The sequence below is a fragment of the Elaeis guineensis genome, chromosome 5 (genome assembly GCF_000442705.2).
Source record: "Elaeis guineensis isolate ETL-2024a chromosome 5, EG11, whole genome shotgun sequence".
Lineage (NCBI taxonomy): Eukaryota > Viridiplantae > Streptophyta > Magnoliopsida > Arecales > Arecaceae > Elaeis > Elaeis guineensis.
In genome coordinates this window covers 2,273,297-2,289,216 of record NC_025997.2, presented here as the reverse complement: position 1 = coordinate 2,289,216, position 15,920 = coordinate 2,273,297, and the positions used below count along the sequence as shown (strand labels likewise).

General features: G+C 47.0%; 1 protein-coding gene across 1 annotated transcript; it reads right to left on the bottom strand.

The window, feature by feature from the left end:
• Nucleotides 1–1,483: 1,483 nt before the first annotated feature.
• On the bottom strand, nt 1,484–3,250 carry LOC105044370 (aspartic proteinase PCS1). The gene is given in 2 exon segments (XM_010922234.4): nt 1,484–1,986; nt 1,989–3,250. Coding segments are annotated over 2 exon segments (1,374 nt in total). The 5' UTR covers nt 3,117–3,250; the 3' UTR covers nt 1,484–1,740.
• Nucleotides 3,251–15,920: the final 12,670 nt, after the last annotated feature.

The window sequence follows — 15,920 nt, the reverse complement described above, 5'->3', positions numbered from 1 at the left end:
GTTTGGTTAAAACAAGCTCAATCCAACGTTAACTTGACTCAACTGGAACTCAAGAAAAGGTTGGTTGGTGAAGCCCAAACATAGGGTTGTTATGGGGTTGAAATGTATAGAGGTTGGGACGGGTTAAAATAACCATCGATTTGTCCCAACGCACTGGAGTTATTTTGAGGATGAATCTTTAGCTTTGGTAGGTCTGACGTGCTACTATAACAACAGGGATTGCCCTCCCCTTGGATGCCATGTTTGCAAGTTTGACTAGATGAACAGGAACTTGCTGCAACTGAAAAAAAGTTAAAAAACACACGAATACCTCAGCACTCTGAAAACAAGCAGATATCCATAAAGCAGGTAAAACACACACTTTTGCCATTTTTTTTATTTTTTGGGGTACAACGGGCCGATCATACTAGTCTTGTACGAATACATTCCAAAAGATCAAAAGTGGTATTTAATGCATCACATAGGTAATATTGTTATGGTAATGTGATTGCAGAAGAAATATGATTATTTGGTAAAATTACAGAAAATTCTATATTACAGTATTTGCTATGTGCAGTAATATTATTGTAAAATTACAGAGAATCCTACATTGCAGTGTTTGGTATACAATTTAGATTACATGAAATATAAGCTAATTTTCTCGAAGTATCCCCATCCTTGCTTGTTGATTATTGTCTATTTTCTAGAGGAACAACTTAATTTTGAGACCAACCATTTTTCATGGCATCACCTATTATATTTTTTTTTCTATTTTAACTAACTGAGATTATCCATAATTTATTTTGATTTATTTTGATGGAGGTATTTGGACCTTGAAATTATTTTGTTGCAAGATTATAGGATTGTAAGATTACATATAATCAAATAATCACCTCTCCCTAGACAATCAGATTACCTCTTTTTGAGATAATGTTATATTACATGTAATGCAGCATTACCTATAAAAATAACGAAATAAATAGTGTAATCTGATTACCTATTACAAAATTACATATAATCCTGTCAAGATTATATACTATCAAACACCCCAAAATATTATACAGTGCTCTTGGGCAATCGTTACCTTAACATCATCTCCAATCTCCAATATAGTTGGCTACGAAGAAAGCAACCCAATCCTTTGCCTTTAGAAATTTAGATGTTGAATAGGATATAAATGATTGAAACTAACACAAGGGGCTCATGCGTAGCTGTAGCTCCCATAGATAGCTATGATCAAAACGAGAAGCCCCTTGTGTAAAGGATTAAAGCGAAGGTGAAACAAGAAGTATAGAACAAGTTATTAGTTCAAATTGCATCTAGCAACTGGTCCAATTAGATCTCTCGTGGGTAGATGATTCACGCTTACAAAAAGAAATTCTCTCCAACATTTAGGTCGGCCCACATTTGGATCCTAGTTAAAGGATGGATAAAATAAAGACTATTTAGCCAATCAGCCACATATCATAGTGTACAAATAATTTTATCCAGACATAGAGATAGATAACCAGGTGAAGGATGGAATAGCTTGGAACAACATTTCTGTCCTCATTTGCCCCACCATTTTTATCTCGGATGGTATTTTTTTTCATCATTTCTTTAGTAACATAACATCCCTTCTATCTTTTGCAAGATAAAATGGTAATGATCAGAAGCACAACAAATGTGAATGTAATGATCAAATCGGACGCACAATATACACGTTAATTACACGTACACAATCTTGTCTATTCAAGGTCAAAAAGGATGGCCCAATACCCATCAGAGAAGCGCACCAAGTCGCTGGCTGGCCTGGGCGCACTGGACGGGCGCGAAGCCCACCCGGGAGTTCCGGAGGTCGTAGTCCACCCACACGTCCTGCTGGTGGTGGTGACCTATCACGTACGCCGAGAGGGGCACCAGATCCGAGTTGCCGAAGGTGAAGCACCACACCGCGTCACGCCCCCGCGCCTCCCCCGCCGCCCGGTACAGCAGCCGCTCCCCCACCACCCTCACCTCCGCCCCCCGCCGAACATTAGCGACACCGCCGGCAGCCGCCATGCCGGCGGCGCCGCACCCGCCGGTATCCGGAAGCACATATCGAATGCCCCCTGGAAAACGAAGTCCGGCTCGTTCAGAACGGTGAGGACGCCCTTCGTCTGCCTCAAGAATTCGGCTTTCAAGGCGTCGTAGGCGGGTCCCAGGAGGAAGGTGAACTGGGTGCCCGAATCCACCATGGTCTGGCCGGCGCCGGTGTGATCGGGGACGAGCACGGATTTGGGGATGGGAAGGAGGACGGCTGCCACGCGGATGCCGTCCAGCTGGACGGTGTAGGCCACACGGTCGAAGTAGGGGAGAGGAAGTGAGATCTGGACGAGCGGGGTGTAGTTGAGGGGCGTGAGAAAGGAAGGCGGGGCGTCGCCGAGGAGGAGGACCCCCGTGGCAGCTCCACCGGCGATGCAATAGGAGAACCGCTGGGTGGCGGTCTGGGTAATGAAGGAGAGGGATCCCCTGTTCATGCCCAGCAGACCGGCGGTGGCGGAATCGTCGCCCTCCGATGTCGAGGAATAGGCGGAGACCATGCAGCCGAAGATGGTGGACAGAGGAGTGGACTGGCCGAGGCGGAAGGAGTCGGCGGCGAGGGTGCCCTCGGAGGTGGAGGCGTCGGCGTAGGAGAGGGACACGTGGCAGAGGGAGGAGGCGGCGTCGCAGGTGGCCGGGATTGAAAGGTCGCGGGTGCCGTCGCGGCAGGTGGCGGAGGAGCACGGGATAGGAGCGTAGGAGGAGGAGGCGCGGAGGTGGAAGGAGGGGCCGCCGGCGGTGGCGTTGCAGAGGAGCCAGGAGAGCTCGCTGCCGGTGTCGAGCACCATGGAGACATTCTGGGGCGGCGTTCCAACGGAGAGGGAGACGGTGAGGCTGACGTTGTGGTGGAATAGGAGCTTGTTGCGTGGCCCGGGGAGGGCCAAAGATGAGACCTTTTGGGTTCTCAGAGGCAAAATAAAGGGTTTTGGCTTTCCTTCTGTACTAGCACCAGCAGAGGCACTGCTGGTAGCCGTAAGTGTTGTCAAGGAGAGGGAAGTTGAGGGTTGGTAGAGAACAAGACAGATGAACAGGATAAAGATAGAAGCAGCAGAAGCCAGCTCTAGTTTTGGTATCATTGGGAACGAGGGATTTGAAGGGAGACGGTTGGAGCAGGGTGAAATTGAAACTAGTGAGCAGGGAGAGTATTGCGATAGGGAGGTTCATGTGATGTGATTTGGTGCTAGAAAGGATTAGAGGAGGGTGGGTTGGCATGGAATGAGAAAGGGAGGCTCCAGCTGGTGGGAAATATCGCTGTATATGTGTGGACTCGAGAGGGGTCCGTGTCCTGTCTCTTCTGGATTTGCGGTGAGAGAGTGACGGGCTCTGTTTTATTGGAGGGAGAGTCTCTGTATACTTGATTCTGAAACCGTCGAGCCGGCTTAGCCCGTTTTGGGGACACGGTCGCGGTTTCACCGGTTCAATGACATGTTGGCAGCGGTCGACCAAACTGATTTCAGATAAAAACTGGTTTTTTTTTTCTCTCTCTCTCTTCCCGAAACAGGAAGCTTGAGCCTCTGATCCGGACGGTTCAAGCAGTTAGAGTAGAACCACCGGGGTCAGCAGGGTTGTCCGGGTTTTTCTGCATCGCGAGTCGAGCCGACCCGTCCCGTAATAAATGGCGGTTCAAAGGTCGGGCGGATCGAACGGATCTCCAAAACATTGCTTGGAAGTCTAAAAGTTAATAAAATTACATCCGGCAACGTGAGGATTGATTCTAGGCTAGAATAGATTTGATGTCAGGACCCAAAGAGCAGAACGTGGCTGTTGTTGCTCAGCTTCAGGTTCTCGGGAAGAGATACCGACAACGATAGATTAATTATTTCTGCTTGCCAAAATAAAGGACTAATTATTTCTAGACTAGGGTTTTTTGTTTTGATAAAATCAGAGTTGTTTTTTATTTTTGGGTATCATAACAGAGAACGTATTTAAACTGGTGTTTGAGTACCACTGATCACTGCCAACAAATTACCAAACCTTTCTGACCTTCATGAAGCACATGATTGGTGCATGTACATATGGAAGCCGAAAAACCTTAGTTATTTATATATTTATTTATTTATTTACATGATCAACTTTCAAACTGCTAATAATGGAGTGAAAAAAATTTAAAATATGATATATTACCACAAAACTCCGATAAAATGCAGATGTGACTAAAACTAGACATTGATCGAAACCTATGATGTTGAAGGATATCTACAGAGAAAGTCTACACTCGCTGTGGAATGTTTCGGTGAAGAATCATCCGATGCTTAAACTAGTCAAAGTTTTGAAAATAATGAAAAGACAAAATTACAAAGATGGTGTGAGCTTGCTCATTCCGAAAATTTTTTTCTATCTGTTTTATTTGGAGATTGAACTCGTAGGCTGTTAGTCGAAATCTGTGTTTGTTAGATCTAGCTCTGCAGATTAGTAGACCATATTTTGATCTTCATTGTGGGAGAAATTTTTCATATTTTTCTATATCATGTTTATTAGTCGTGGATGTCAAGCACAGGTTTCGTCTGCATAGCTTGACTGTATGAATGATGTTTGAATTAACAGCTAGTGTGACCTCACCATATTATTTTAGATACGTTTCCATGAAAAATTAGTCTCAATCGATAGTTCTCTCCCATGACATGATAATTTAGTCAACAACCTTTACAAATTATGTAATTTAGCCAACAAGATTGATAAATCATGCCAAACAAAAAAAGTCATATTGATAGAGGTCAATTTTGTTCTATAAATTACATGACTATACAAAATTTTTAAATTTGCCGATATGGCATTTTAAGAATTAAATGACTTTTAAAATCTATCTTTGATGAAGTTGAATTTATTTTAAATAATGCTATATCATTTCTTAGTTTCTTAGTTTGTGTCGTCTAATACATTCGGCGATAGAAAGGTAAAAAGTAGCTCTCAAAATAGACGAGAGAGGCGTGGCAGCTGCCATCACCATTGTCATCGTTCTCCTTTTTGTGACTCAAACAAAGGAGGTATCGATGTAAACCGAAAGTTTCATGAGAAGCACATGTGTTGATGGAGCACCTCCTTAGTGGAGATTCGCTGCTTGGTACGACAAGTCTGTTCTTTGATGGTCTGGCCATTGATGCTGCAAACTCATTGTCACGATATTGCTCATGCACCCATATGATGTCTACCAACATGTACTTCTCAATTAACCCACAACACTCGTATTTTGCAAACTTCTCCTTAATCTACCTCCATCATTTGATCTCCACTGCATTGCCGCCGCTCCATACCTTTGCAAATATTTTCTTAAATTCGAAAAAAATTTAACAACATTCAAAATTAGAATCAATACCTATTTAATAGCCTATCTATCCACCCCAATACTTTTGAGAAATTGATGCTGATACCAATAAGATAGTTATTTAGTATCTTAAATGCTGACAATTCAAATAATTCACAATTGGATTGCTATTTTTTCTCTCAGACAACGAAGATTTTTTTCTCTTCAATCAGCACCATCGTCATCATTTAAAATTTAAAATTATTAAGATTTAAATAGGCTCAAAAGTTATGCAGTTCTCATGAGGCCATGTTAGTAAATTTAAAAATCACATGCAGTCATTTGGCACTAAAAAACAAACGAAGTTGAGCCCTATTAATACGGTCTCCTAATTTGGTATGATTTATCGAGTCTGTTAACTAAATTATATGATTTGTCGGGATTGTTGACTAAATTGTCACAACCTCTAGTTTAAGAATCCAATTGGCCGTAATATAAAAATTGGTGGAACAAAGAAATAAACAGATATTTAAAAAATGGGAATCACATGGCACGCTAATCTCCAGCGTTTTCGTACAACCAGGTGGCTGACTGGGTGAGAGATGAGCAAAGTTGGACGTAGAGTAGAAGAATACCGTCATCAAGACATCACCAACCTTCTGGTTGCGACCAAGTTTGGAATGTGATTTCCCCCAACTTTCCCAGGACAGAAGCAAGGGGTTACTAAAGGAGGATTTGAGCATCATGTGACACACCACCACATTGTACGAGCCTTTCCAGCCTCTAAGGCGCGGTCAATGTCAGCTGCTCGTGAACTAAAAGCAATGGCGATTACACGTGGTCCCAGCCTAACAACCATGCAGTACTAAAAGCTGTCTGCTGTACCAACCGAGACCACTGGTAGCCCAGAGCCCTGTGCCGGACCTCTTGTATCCGGGAAAAGGTTCGCAACATTGGCTGGTGATGTCACTGAGAGATGTGGCCATGGTGGGCCTACCAAGATAGACCAGTGTGGCTGTCATATTCTCGGACTCTCAGCCCAAAACCCATTTGATTGCAGCCCAGTGGTCATTTACCAGCAAACTAACTTCCTAGAAATAGAGAACAATCTACCTATGAGGACGCTTCTCATGGATTGCAGCTGGCTCTTCCAAAAGTTTGGAACCTTTGGACTTTGGAGCATAGACTTTAGTCCGTCCAACTTTAAGAGAGCAATAAATATAAGACTGTGACCAGGAATAAAAGGCCTACTAGGCCGGACTTCAGATAAGAAGCGCTACCAACTGTGACTCGTTTTCCACGTACGGAAGACATGGGAATAAAACCAACCACTTCGTACTAGTATGCATTATCATATTCTATACTCCTGTTTGAAGGACAGTACATCTAAAAAGACCGGGCATTGAACGCATCGCCAATTCATCGTTTGGCAATGGAAGAGTAATCAATTGTTGGTTGGGAGAGAGAGGGAGGGACTAATTTAGGCCAGGACCGACAAAAACACAGGGAAAGTGAATCACCAAGCCTCACGAGCAGCAAGGGTTAGAAAAAGTAACCACCGTTCGGATCGGGATGGCCTTCCAAGAAGTGGACTTGCGAGTCCTAATCATCTCCCACGTGATAATTAGATCTAAGGAAAGCTCCGCAGCAAGGGTTGTGCGTGGGCCTGCAATGAAGACTCTGCCCATTAGATCGAAGAGGGTAATCATTGCAGGGCCGAGGGGGGGTGACTCCAACATGTCGCGCCCATTCATATGAAGTTTGTCTTCTCTTTGCGTTTGCAGTGGTGGTTTTTTCTTTTTTGATAAAAAGAGAAGACAAACTTAATATGAAAAGGAAAGTGTTACACACACACAGACCTCCAGCATAGATACAATAATTATTGAGCAATTATTACATTTACTATTACACCTACAGACACAATTGCAGTAGTTTAACAATAATTATTAAGCTAACCCCACTTGGACCTTGGTGAAGAAATGATATTTAGAAAGCTAACAGGAAATCCATCATTCTAAAAATAATTTATAAAGATATTCATGCCGCTGTAACGGTGTTAGGTAGAAATCAACTGCCAAGCATGAGTTGAAATTGCATCTTTTGTGTAAAAAAAAATTATTTTTTCTTCATACCGTCAATTATTGAATCATATTTTATATAATTTTTAAAATATAATAACATAAATTATAAAATAAAAATTTTAAAATTATATAAAATATGATCTAAAGATTAATATTACGGAAGAACATCAATCATTCTTTTACATGAAAGACCCTACGTCTACTAAAAAAATTAAAAAAAAGAAAAACTCCACGGATGCACTTCCCTTGTCTAGAAGGCGGCACGTAAAATTGTATCACACGAAAAGAAGTTATTTTATGTGGTGAAAGTTAAAAGTGATGCAGATGGATACCCACGTAGCACACGAAAAAACGTCAACTTGGCTTTCAGTAAGTGATGAACGTGGTTCATAGCTATCACCTGGGCCTCACAGGACTCGTTCATCTCTAATTAAAATCTCTCACCCTAAACCGTCCCATTGATGAGTGCTGTAGCTCCCACCGGTGGTTGAAGTTTAAAATGATGGGTGCCAAAGGATGCTCTCCATCTCTCCTTTTCGGGGTGCATGTACATGAGGACCTCTTTTCACATGAGGGGCCTGTCTGCTGAAAAAAATAAAAATCTCAAAAGCGATGCAACTTTAGCATGCATTCCGTTTCTCATCAAATGCTACACTTTATATCGCCCCAGAAAAATCTAGCTTTTGGATTTAGAAGCATGTTCTGGTTTCCATATGTGAGAGATGAGAAATGCGTGACGGCCTCACAGTTTTTTTTTTTTCCTTATTTTTGTTCCCAAATTGCCTTCTTAGGCACAACTTCTAGCTCAGAAACTGAGCCAAACAAGCAATCAGTCGTCAATGTCCTCTTCTTTGGTTACAGGATAAAATTTGCCTTCTAGTTCATTTCGCATTTGTATAATCTTCTTTGCCAAGTGACACCATGTATACACCATATTCTTTATTTCTCCGGGGTTGCCATGAGGCAGGACAATAACCACAGAACTTTTAATTTAAACAGTCCCTCTCAACAGGCACCAGCACCAACCATTCACTAAATGCCTCAAGTCCTCGGCGGAACCAAATCCATGACTTCGCCAATTGCCTTAATTTTCATCCCTTTCTCCAAAAAAAAAAAAAAAAGATCTTCACCAATTGTCTGCCACTGTTCATTCCCATTTACCTTTAAAGATGTACTAGTGTCTGCCATTAATTCCAATCCAAGAGGTTATGATAATGTTGAAGGTTCTGCTTCATGACCACCTTCACATCCTCCCTTATGTGAGAAGATAGCCTCATGCAGTTTTCTTAGTGCTATTTTACAGAAAACAGATTTTAGGATGCAATCATGTTAAATTGACGGAGACCAGATGTCCCCATGGTGACACGGATATCCTAATCAAGCCCATACCACCACAAGAATGGCCATAAAATGGACTTTAACTACCCATGACTCGAAAGTCCTATCCCTCTGTCGTAATCTCTGACAGTGACCAGTCTCTTAGACTACACGTTTTACTCCTAAGATATGAATTCCGCCATGAGAAAGCTAAAATGATCAGAAAGACACTTTTTTTTCCTTGGAATTCGCTCATATTCAATCTATTTGAAGCCATTTACTGCCTAGGCTAAAACAAATCCGGCAACAGCTATAGTCCAAAAACAGTGTAATTAAAATAAAGCATCCTACTTGTTACCCAGGAAAAAAAAAAAAAGCATCCTACCGTATTTATCTATTTCGTTGACCTTTCACCTAAATATTCGGATCTGATAAGATTCGCAAGATTATGCAGATGAACTTAATATACATATTGCAATCAAAGAAAACCAATAAGGATCGGTTGTTTATGCCATGTCTTGGCCAAAACCCCAGATAACTCATTAGAAACGCAAAAACATAAGCTTAAGCATTATATCTTTTGTACTACATAGATCAGCTTAACTGCTATCATCATTCTTATTTTAGGGATTTATGTGCTCTAAGTTGAAGCCACGGGCCAACATATCAAGTTTTATCGAGGCTAGTTTATGGCAGATGGTCGGTTCCTTTCAATACAATAAGAGATCATAGTGTGCAGAACCCCACAGATCACTGTTCTTTGAGCTTTCTTACCTAAATCTAATATACAAAAAGGAAGAATAGGATGCAGAAATGATACCTTATCCAAACCATAGGGTTCTGACGTTGCATTTCTTGGACCCAAGTCCTCTATTTCTCGCCGTCTCTAGGAAGGCCTGCCTGAAATAATAGTCATAGACCTTGTCGGCAAAACAATTTCTCCAGGCATTTCAGGAAAGCAGAACGAACCATAGAGAAGTCATAAGCCAAACAAGACTTTTGTGAGGGAAAAAGGAGATGAAACTAATCGATTTCCTAAGAGGACATACATCCATAATATCATAACTAGATGATGGATAGTGCAGTTAACAGGCAGTAATTATATATATCATGATTAATGTAAGTTTTTTTTTTTTTTGATGGGAATGATTAGTGTAAGTGTCCAAGGCATTTTCTTTATAACTGAAAGACGAAGTACCGAAGACATTTCTTTTTTATTTGGTAAACAAGTAAGAACTATTTATTTGCAGTAAAGTTTATAGAAGTACCGGTACAAAAGTCCTGCCGAGTATGGCTAAGTACAAATCAAAGAACCAAAAAACAGCCAGATACCTGACAGGGCATTCTAAGAGATTGTAACAACAGTGATATGACAATAACCATTATAACAATAGGGACATAAACATGTGAAAGTGTAGGGCAGTTGATAGGTATAAGATATCAACATTCAGATCCATCCCGCCAGCACTATTAACCTGCAGTCCAAAAAGTATAGCTTCATAGCAATCAGACCGATCGAGCATATTAACTAAATGTATTATGAAAAGGTGGAAAAGATGAAATTTGAAAATATGCATGCAGGAATCATCTAACTCGATAAGATGCAATCCCGTACTAAACATGTGAGCTTGGTCCTGCAGCAAATAAATAATAACAGCAACGCAGCATAACATATGACATGCAACCAACCAAAGCATGGGACCAACAATACCCGTAAAGCACAGATCGTCCTTCCAAAAATAATCCAAGCCACATTGATGTTCCGGAGACCAAGACATGTGAATAGCTTGAACCATAAAGAAAATATCAGAGTGAAACCGGCATATTGGTAACCACCGTATCAAAGCATACTTCGCTCCCACCTGCAAGAAAATCCAAACAACTGTTAGTAATAAAATTTTCTCTTGTATTTTTTCATGTTTTTTCCGTATGTCCTCATTCTTTTTTCTTTTTGCTGTTTCTTTTTTTTCCTTTTCTCTTTTTGACTGTTCTTTTCTGTTTGTGTTCTTTTTCCTCTTGCACAAGTATATGGTATGCCAACTGCATGCCCTTGATTCCCACTGAAACATAGGTTTCATAATATACAAATTAGTGCTACATAGCACAGATATAAAGAGATTGATGTAATATTTATGCCTCCCAAAGTGCTGAAAAAACCCATGTATTATGGACCATAATGGATGTAGAAGTATGGTAGAAGGTTGTGTAATCCCATATGCCAAGAGCACTTGAGGGTAATCTTGAAGTAAGCCGCAGAAAATAAATATAGCACTTTGCACTCCAAAATTCCCAAAGATGCAATTGCTGGAATTTCTTGGACCGTTCACATTCCTGTCTCCATCCATCCTGAATCAAATGGAAAAGGAATTTCGGGCCTTTTTATGGGGGCATTCTTCTAATACTCGGGGTTTTCATCACATCGCTTGGGAAAAGGTTTGTCTTCTCAAATCTTATGAGGGTTTAGGTTTCAAATCTGTCATTCAATGTAAACACCAGTGTCCTAGTCGATTGGCTGTTTATTTGATTCTGCATCCTGCATCCCTGTGGACTAAGCTTATTAGAGCTAAGTATCATTTTGTGGGTGTTGCGGCCAATCGCCTCGTCGCCCGATCGCCGGGAAGCGTGCACCTGCAAAAGGAAGTCCGCACTGACCGGAGGCGGCTCCGGCGGGGACCCTCCGACGGTCAAGTCAGAGAGGTGACTGGGCAACAGTGAAATGCAGACAGAGAGCTCTGAGAAGGAGAGGGAGAGGGAGAGAGAGGAGCGAGCCTGCGTATGTGGAAGAGACGGGCGGATCGATCGATCCCTTGCACTGTTGCCTTCCCCGGTATATATAGTGGAGCACGATATGGCGCTATCATTAATGGCGCGGACAAGTGAGGAACTGTCAACTCACTGCAGGCTGTCAGAGCCGCCGTGAAAATGTCATGTCGCCGTGTAGCCGTCTAATCACCAGGGTTGACCCGGCTCTCGGCGGGACAATGCCCCTAGGTAACTGTGCCGCATGTCCGTGTCAGAGCTGACAACGTCTGGCGGCCGTACGGCGGTTGGTGGAGTCGGCCGACCCAGGGTCGGTGGCCAGCAGAGTGGCGTCGGACTCCTCCGTCGGTCGGCGAGCTTCATGTGGGTCGGCTACCGGACCTCTGGGTTTAGTCGGTCGGGAACGGACCGTGGAATGGCCGCAGTTAGCCGCTGATGGCGTCCGTCGGCCTGTCGCCCGACTTACGATCGGCCAGTCAGAGTCGTCCGTCGGGCCGTTGGTTAGTCGGTCGGGCTGCCAGCCGGTCGGGCCCTCCGATAGTCGGTCGGTCGGTCGGGCCGCCAGCCGGTCGGGCCCTCCGATAGTCGGTCGGTCGGTCGGGCCGCCAGCCGGTCGGGCCCTCCGATAGTCGGTCGGTCGGTCGGTGGGTATCCCCCAACAGTTGCCCCCCTCCACTCCTAAGTCGGGTGGAGAGCTGGCCGATGCCTTCATTCGGGTAGCAAGGCCGGACGACTGGGAGTGGATTTGTCGCATGTGCCGATCCGACCGTACCGCCGGCTGATCCGTTGTCAGACATCTCACGAATCCCAAGTGATCCGAACGTCTAGTCGATGCTGGAAGTCGCACCGGCGTCAGGTGTCAGACGCCACGTCTTGTCGTTGTCAGCCGTCACGTCGGTGCCAGAGCCGGACGATACGGCGTCAGTCGATCGGACATTCGGCGCCGATCGCGGGTGGAGCGTCCCATCGGGAACGTGGACCGGCGCGGGCGGCCGACTGCGGAGCCAACCCCCGCGCGCCGCGTGTCATGGTGGTTGGCCGGCGTCCGCTCCGGCATTTAATGAGGGCGGTGCGGGCGTCCCGGGACGAAGCGCGCCGAATCCCCGGCCAACCGGCGGGCGCCACGCGTCGCGCATCTGGAGGTCTTCGGTCGGCGCGGAAGGATCTCGGCCGTCGGTCGGTCCTATATATATAGGACCTCCCGGACCTCGACCTACATTTGCCATTTGCTGGGGGAAACTCTGTCCGGGCGATTTCTCAGTCGTCGCGGGCAGAGCTCTTCTCCACTTCCGGAGGGTCCATCGGGTTCGTGGTCCTCCTTCCCCTTCTTGCTTTCTTCTCTTCTTTCTCTTCTTTCGGTCCCTGCACAATGACCAGGAAATCGACTCAGGGAGCTCGGTCGGGGAACCCGACCGACGACACCCGATCGGCTCCGGAAGATGAGGCCTCCTCGCTTTCGGGGCCGAACGTCGATCAGCTTCGGGAGCACTATCGCATCCCGGAGCAGTTTCGGCTCTCCGCCCCAGGGGCCGGCGGTCGGGTTAACAACCCTCCGCCTGGCGACCTGGCGCTGTATGTTGAGGACCTTCGTGCGGGTCTTCGACTTCCGATTCCGGAGTTCGTCCGAAATCTGCTTGATTACTACGGACTCTGTCCGGCGCAACTGGCGCCGAACTCTGTCCGGCTAATCATTTCTTTCGCGCTGTTGTGTCAGCTCTTGCCGACCAACCCTCGCATTTTCCTCTTCCGGGCATTTTTTGTGCTCCGACCCCACCCTAAAGCCCGAGGGTGGTGGCTCTTCAACCCCCGGAAGGGTCTTGCCTTCATAACCAGTCTTCCATCGTCCATTCATGGATGGAAGAACCAGTTTTTCTTTGTTTCCTCTTCTTCCTCTTGGGGCTTTCCTTCTCGCTGGGGTGTACCCCGAACTGAGGCCAACGACAACAGTCGGGTCGACGTGGACGACCGGGAGGACTTCCACCGACTCAAAGATATGTCGGTCCCGAAGCAGAGGGAGCTTGTTACCGAGCAAGCTCTCTATGATGCCGGCCTGAGTCTGGTCCCCCGAATAGGTATCGCCCGATCCCCTAGCTTTTCTTTTTGTTCGGCTTTAGGGTAGTTCTGGTCCGGCCTTTGACACTGGTCGGTTTTGCAGGGACACCGCCGAGGATGAGGCCGACCGATGCCGAAATTCGCCAATTTGCCGCCGCGAGGAAGAGGCCAGCGCCGGGGGCAGGCCCTTCGCGCCCTTCCAAGAGACCGGCCCCAGTCCCGCCGACCGTGGAAGCGTCGGCGACCGAGGGGTCGGAGCCGATCATAGCCCTCGCGGCTCCGACCGTCCGAGTCGAGGAGAGGCCGACCGAGGAAGTGGCCGAAGGAGTGTCGGCGGTTTCGCCGCCGCGGGTGGAGCCGGATGTCGTTCGGGAAGCCGAACATCGTCCGGAGGCGTCCGCTGGCGCAACGGGGGGCGCCGGGTCGAACTCCAGCGTCCCATCGCTGCCAGCCCCGTCGGTCGGGGCAGCTGATCGGGGGAAAGCCCCGATGGAGCCCTCGGAGGAGGAGAGATCAATGCCCCCCAGCGCATACTACCCTGAGGGTGCGTCGGCCTTGGCCGACCACAACCTTGCGAGGAGGTTGTGCCAGGGGATCCTTTTCCCTACCGACGTTCAGTCGTTGCGGTCTCGGCAAGTGACCGAAATGCTGTCGCGGTTCTACCCGACAATGGTGGAGGTAAGCTTCTCGTCACCTTTTTCCTTAGAAAAATTTTTGCTTGCCACATAATTCTGACAAAGCTTTTTTCCGTCGGCAGCTGATCTTCACCATGTCCGAGTTGGAGGCCGGATACCGAAGGTTCGGCGACGTTCGGGCAGCCTTCAAGGAAAGGTCGGCGGCGGCCGAGGCCGAAAGAGGGAGGCTGGTCGACCAACTGCAGGAGTCGGTCGACCGGGAGGCCAAGTTGACGGACGAGGTCTCCCGGCTTATGGCCGAACTAAAGTCGGCCAAGAAGGAGGCCAAGCACAAAGGTCGGGTCGTGCGTCGTCTTCGACGCGAACGGGACGGTGCCACCTCCGAACTCCAAGGGGAACGCGAGCAACTTCGGGCCAGCCTGGGGAAGCTCGCGGAAACCGAAGAGGATTTGTCCATCGCCCAAATCGACGCCGAAATTGCCAGGGCCGAGGCGGAGTTGGCGAGGGAGGAGCTGGCCCACACTGAGGACGAGGCACGGTCGGCGAGGGAGTCGGCCGATCGTGCGGTTAAGGACTTCCGGGCCTCCGACCGGTACAAGGAGGAGATGCTCGAGTCGGGCTTCGCCTCCTACCGGGTCGGGTTCGAGGATGGTCGGGATGCCGTCCACGCCTTGTACCCGGAGGTGGACGTCAGCCGAGTCATCCCGCCGTTCGCCGAGGAAGGAGCCGAAGGAGAAGGAACGGAAGAGATGGCCGACCAGCCGTCGGGAGGCGTCATCGTGGTGGAGGAAGCCGTCCCGGAGCAGGTGCCGACCGAAGTTCCTTTATCGACCGAAGCCCATCTCTCGGCGGCCGATCAATCGTTGCTTATGGCCGAGACGCCGATCATCCCCGATCCGCCGTCGGTCGAAGAGATCGATCAGGACGGGTGATCGGCCCTGCCGACCATCTTTATTTTTGTCTTTTTGAAAATACATGTAATCGGGCTTCGGCCCAACTTTGTAATGTTTTTTGATCAATGAATGAAGTTGTCTTCTCTTTTGCTTCTTGTTTGTAATGCTTCTTATCGCTGTAATGTCGAACCCTAGTCGCCAACTTAGAGAAGTCGCCGACTCGGGTAAGTCGGTAGGACTTAACCGGCTTGCACAGCTTCAAAGTAGCTTGTGTCCCGACTTTAGGTCGGTTTCCAAAAATTGTAGTCGCCGTTCGGGCGCATCTGTCAAGTAGGGAGCCGACCGAACCTAGTGAAGGTTCGGCGGCCGGACCTCCGTAGATGCACTTAGCCGGTCATCATCCGGCGCAGTGTCGGGGGCATGATAGTAAGTCGGGTCCCCATGCTCTTGCGTCGGGTTTCGTGTCTTTTGACAGACGGTGGCAAGCCGAGTGTCGTTCAGCCGGCCGTAGGTCGGTCGGCGAGTAGTGGGTGCGACTAAGGTCGCGTCATGTGATAGACGGGGGTAAGCCGAATATCCCTCGACCGGTCGTAGCCTGGTCGGAATGTCGCGGCAACAGCCGTGTGGGCTTTTAGCCTTTCTTCGGTCGGGGCCCGATCGACCAGTCGGCCGATGGATTTTGCCCGAAAATTCGACCGTAGAAGGAGTATAAACTCCCGTCATCGTAGATGCATCGGTCCGTGTAAGGGGCCGATGTGTCGTCGGTTCCAAGTCCGTGTTGATGCGTCGGGGCTGAGCGCCGATCAGTAGTCGAAGAGTTAGAACTCCGATTTTTCAAACTGAACTTGTATTCCGATGATTGAATTACAGAATTCACTGGTAATACAGCTTCAAGTTGTCG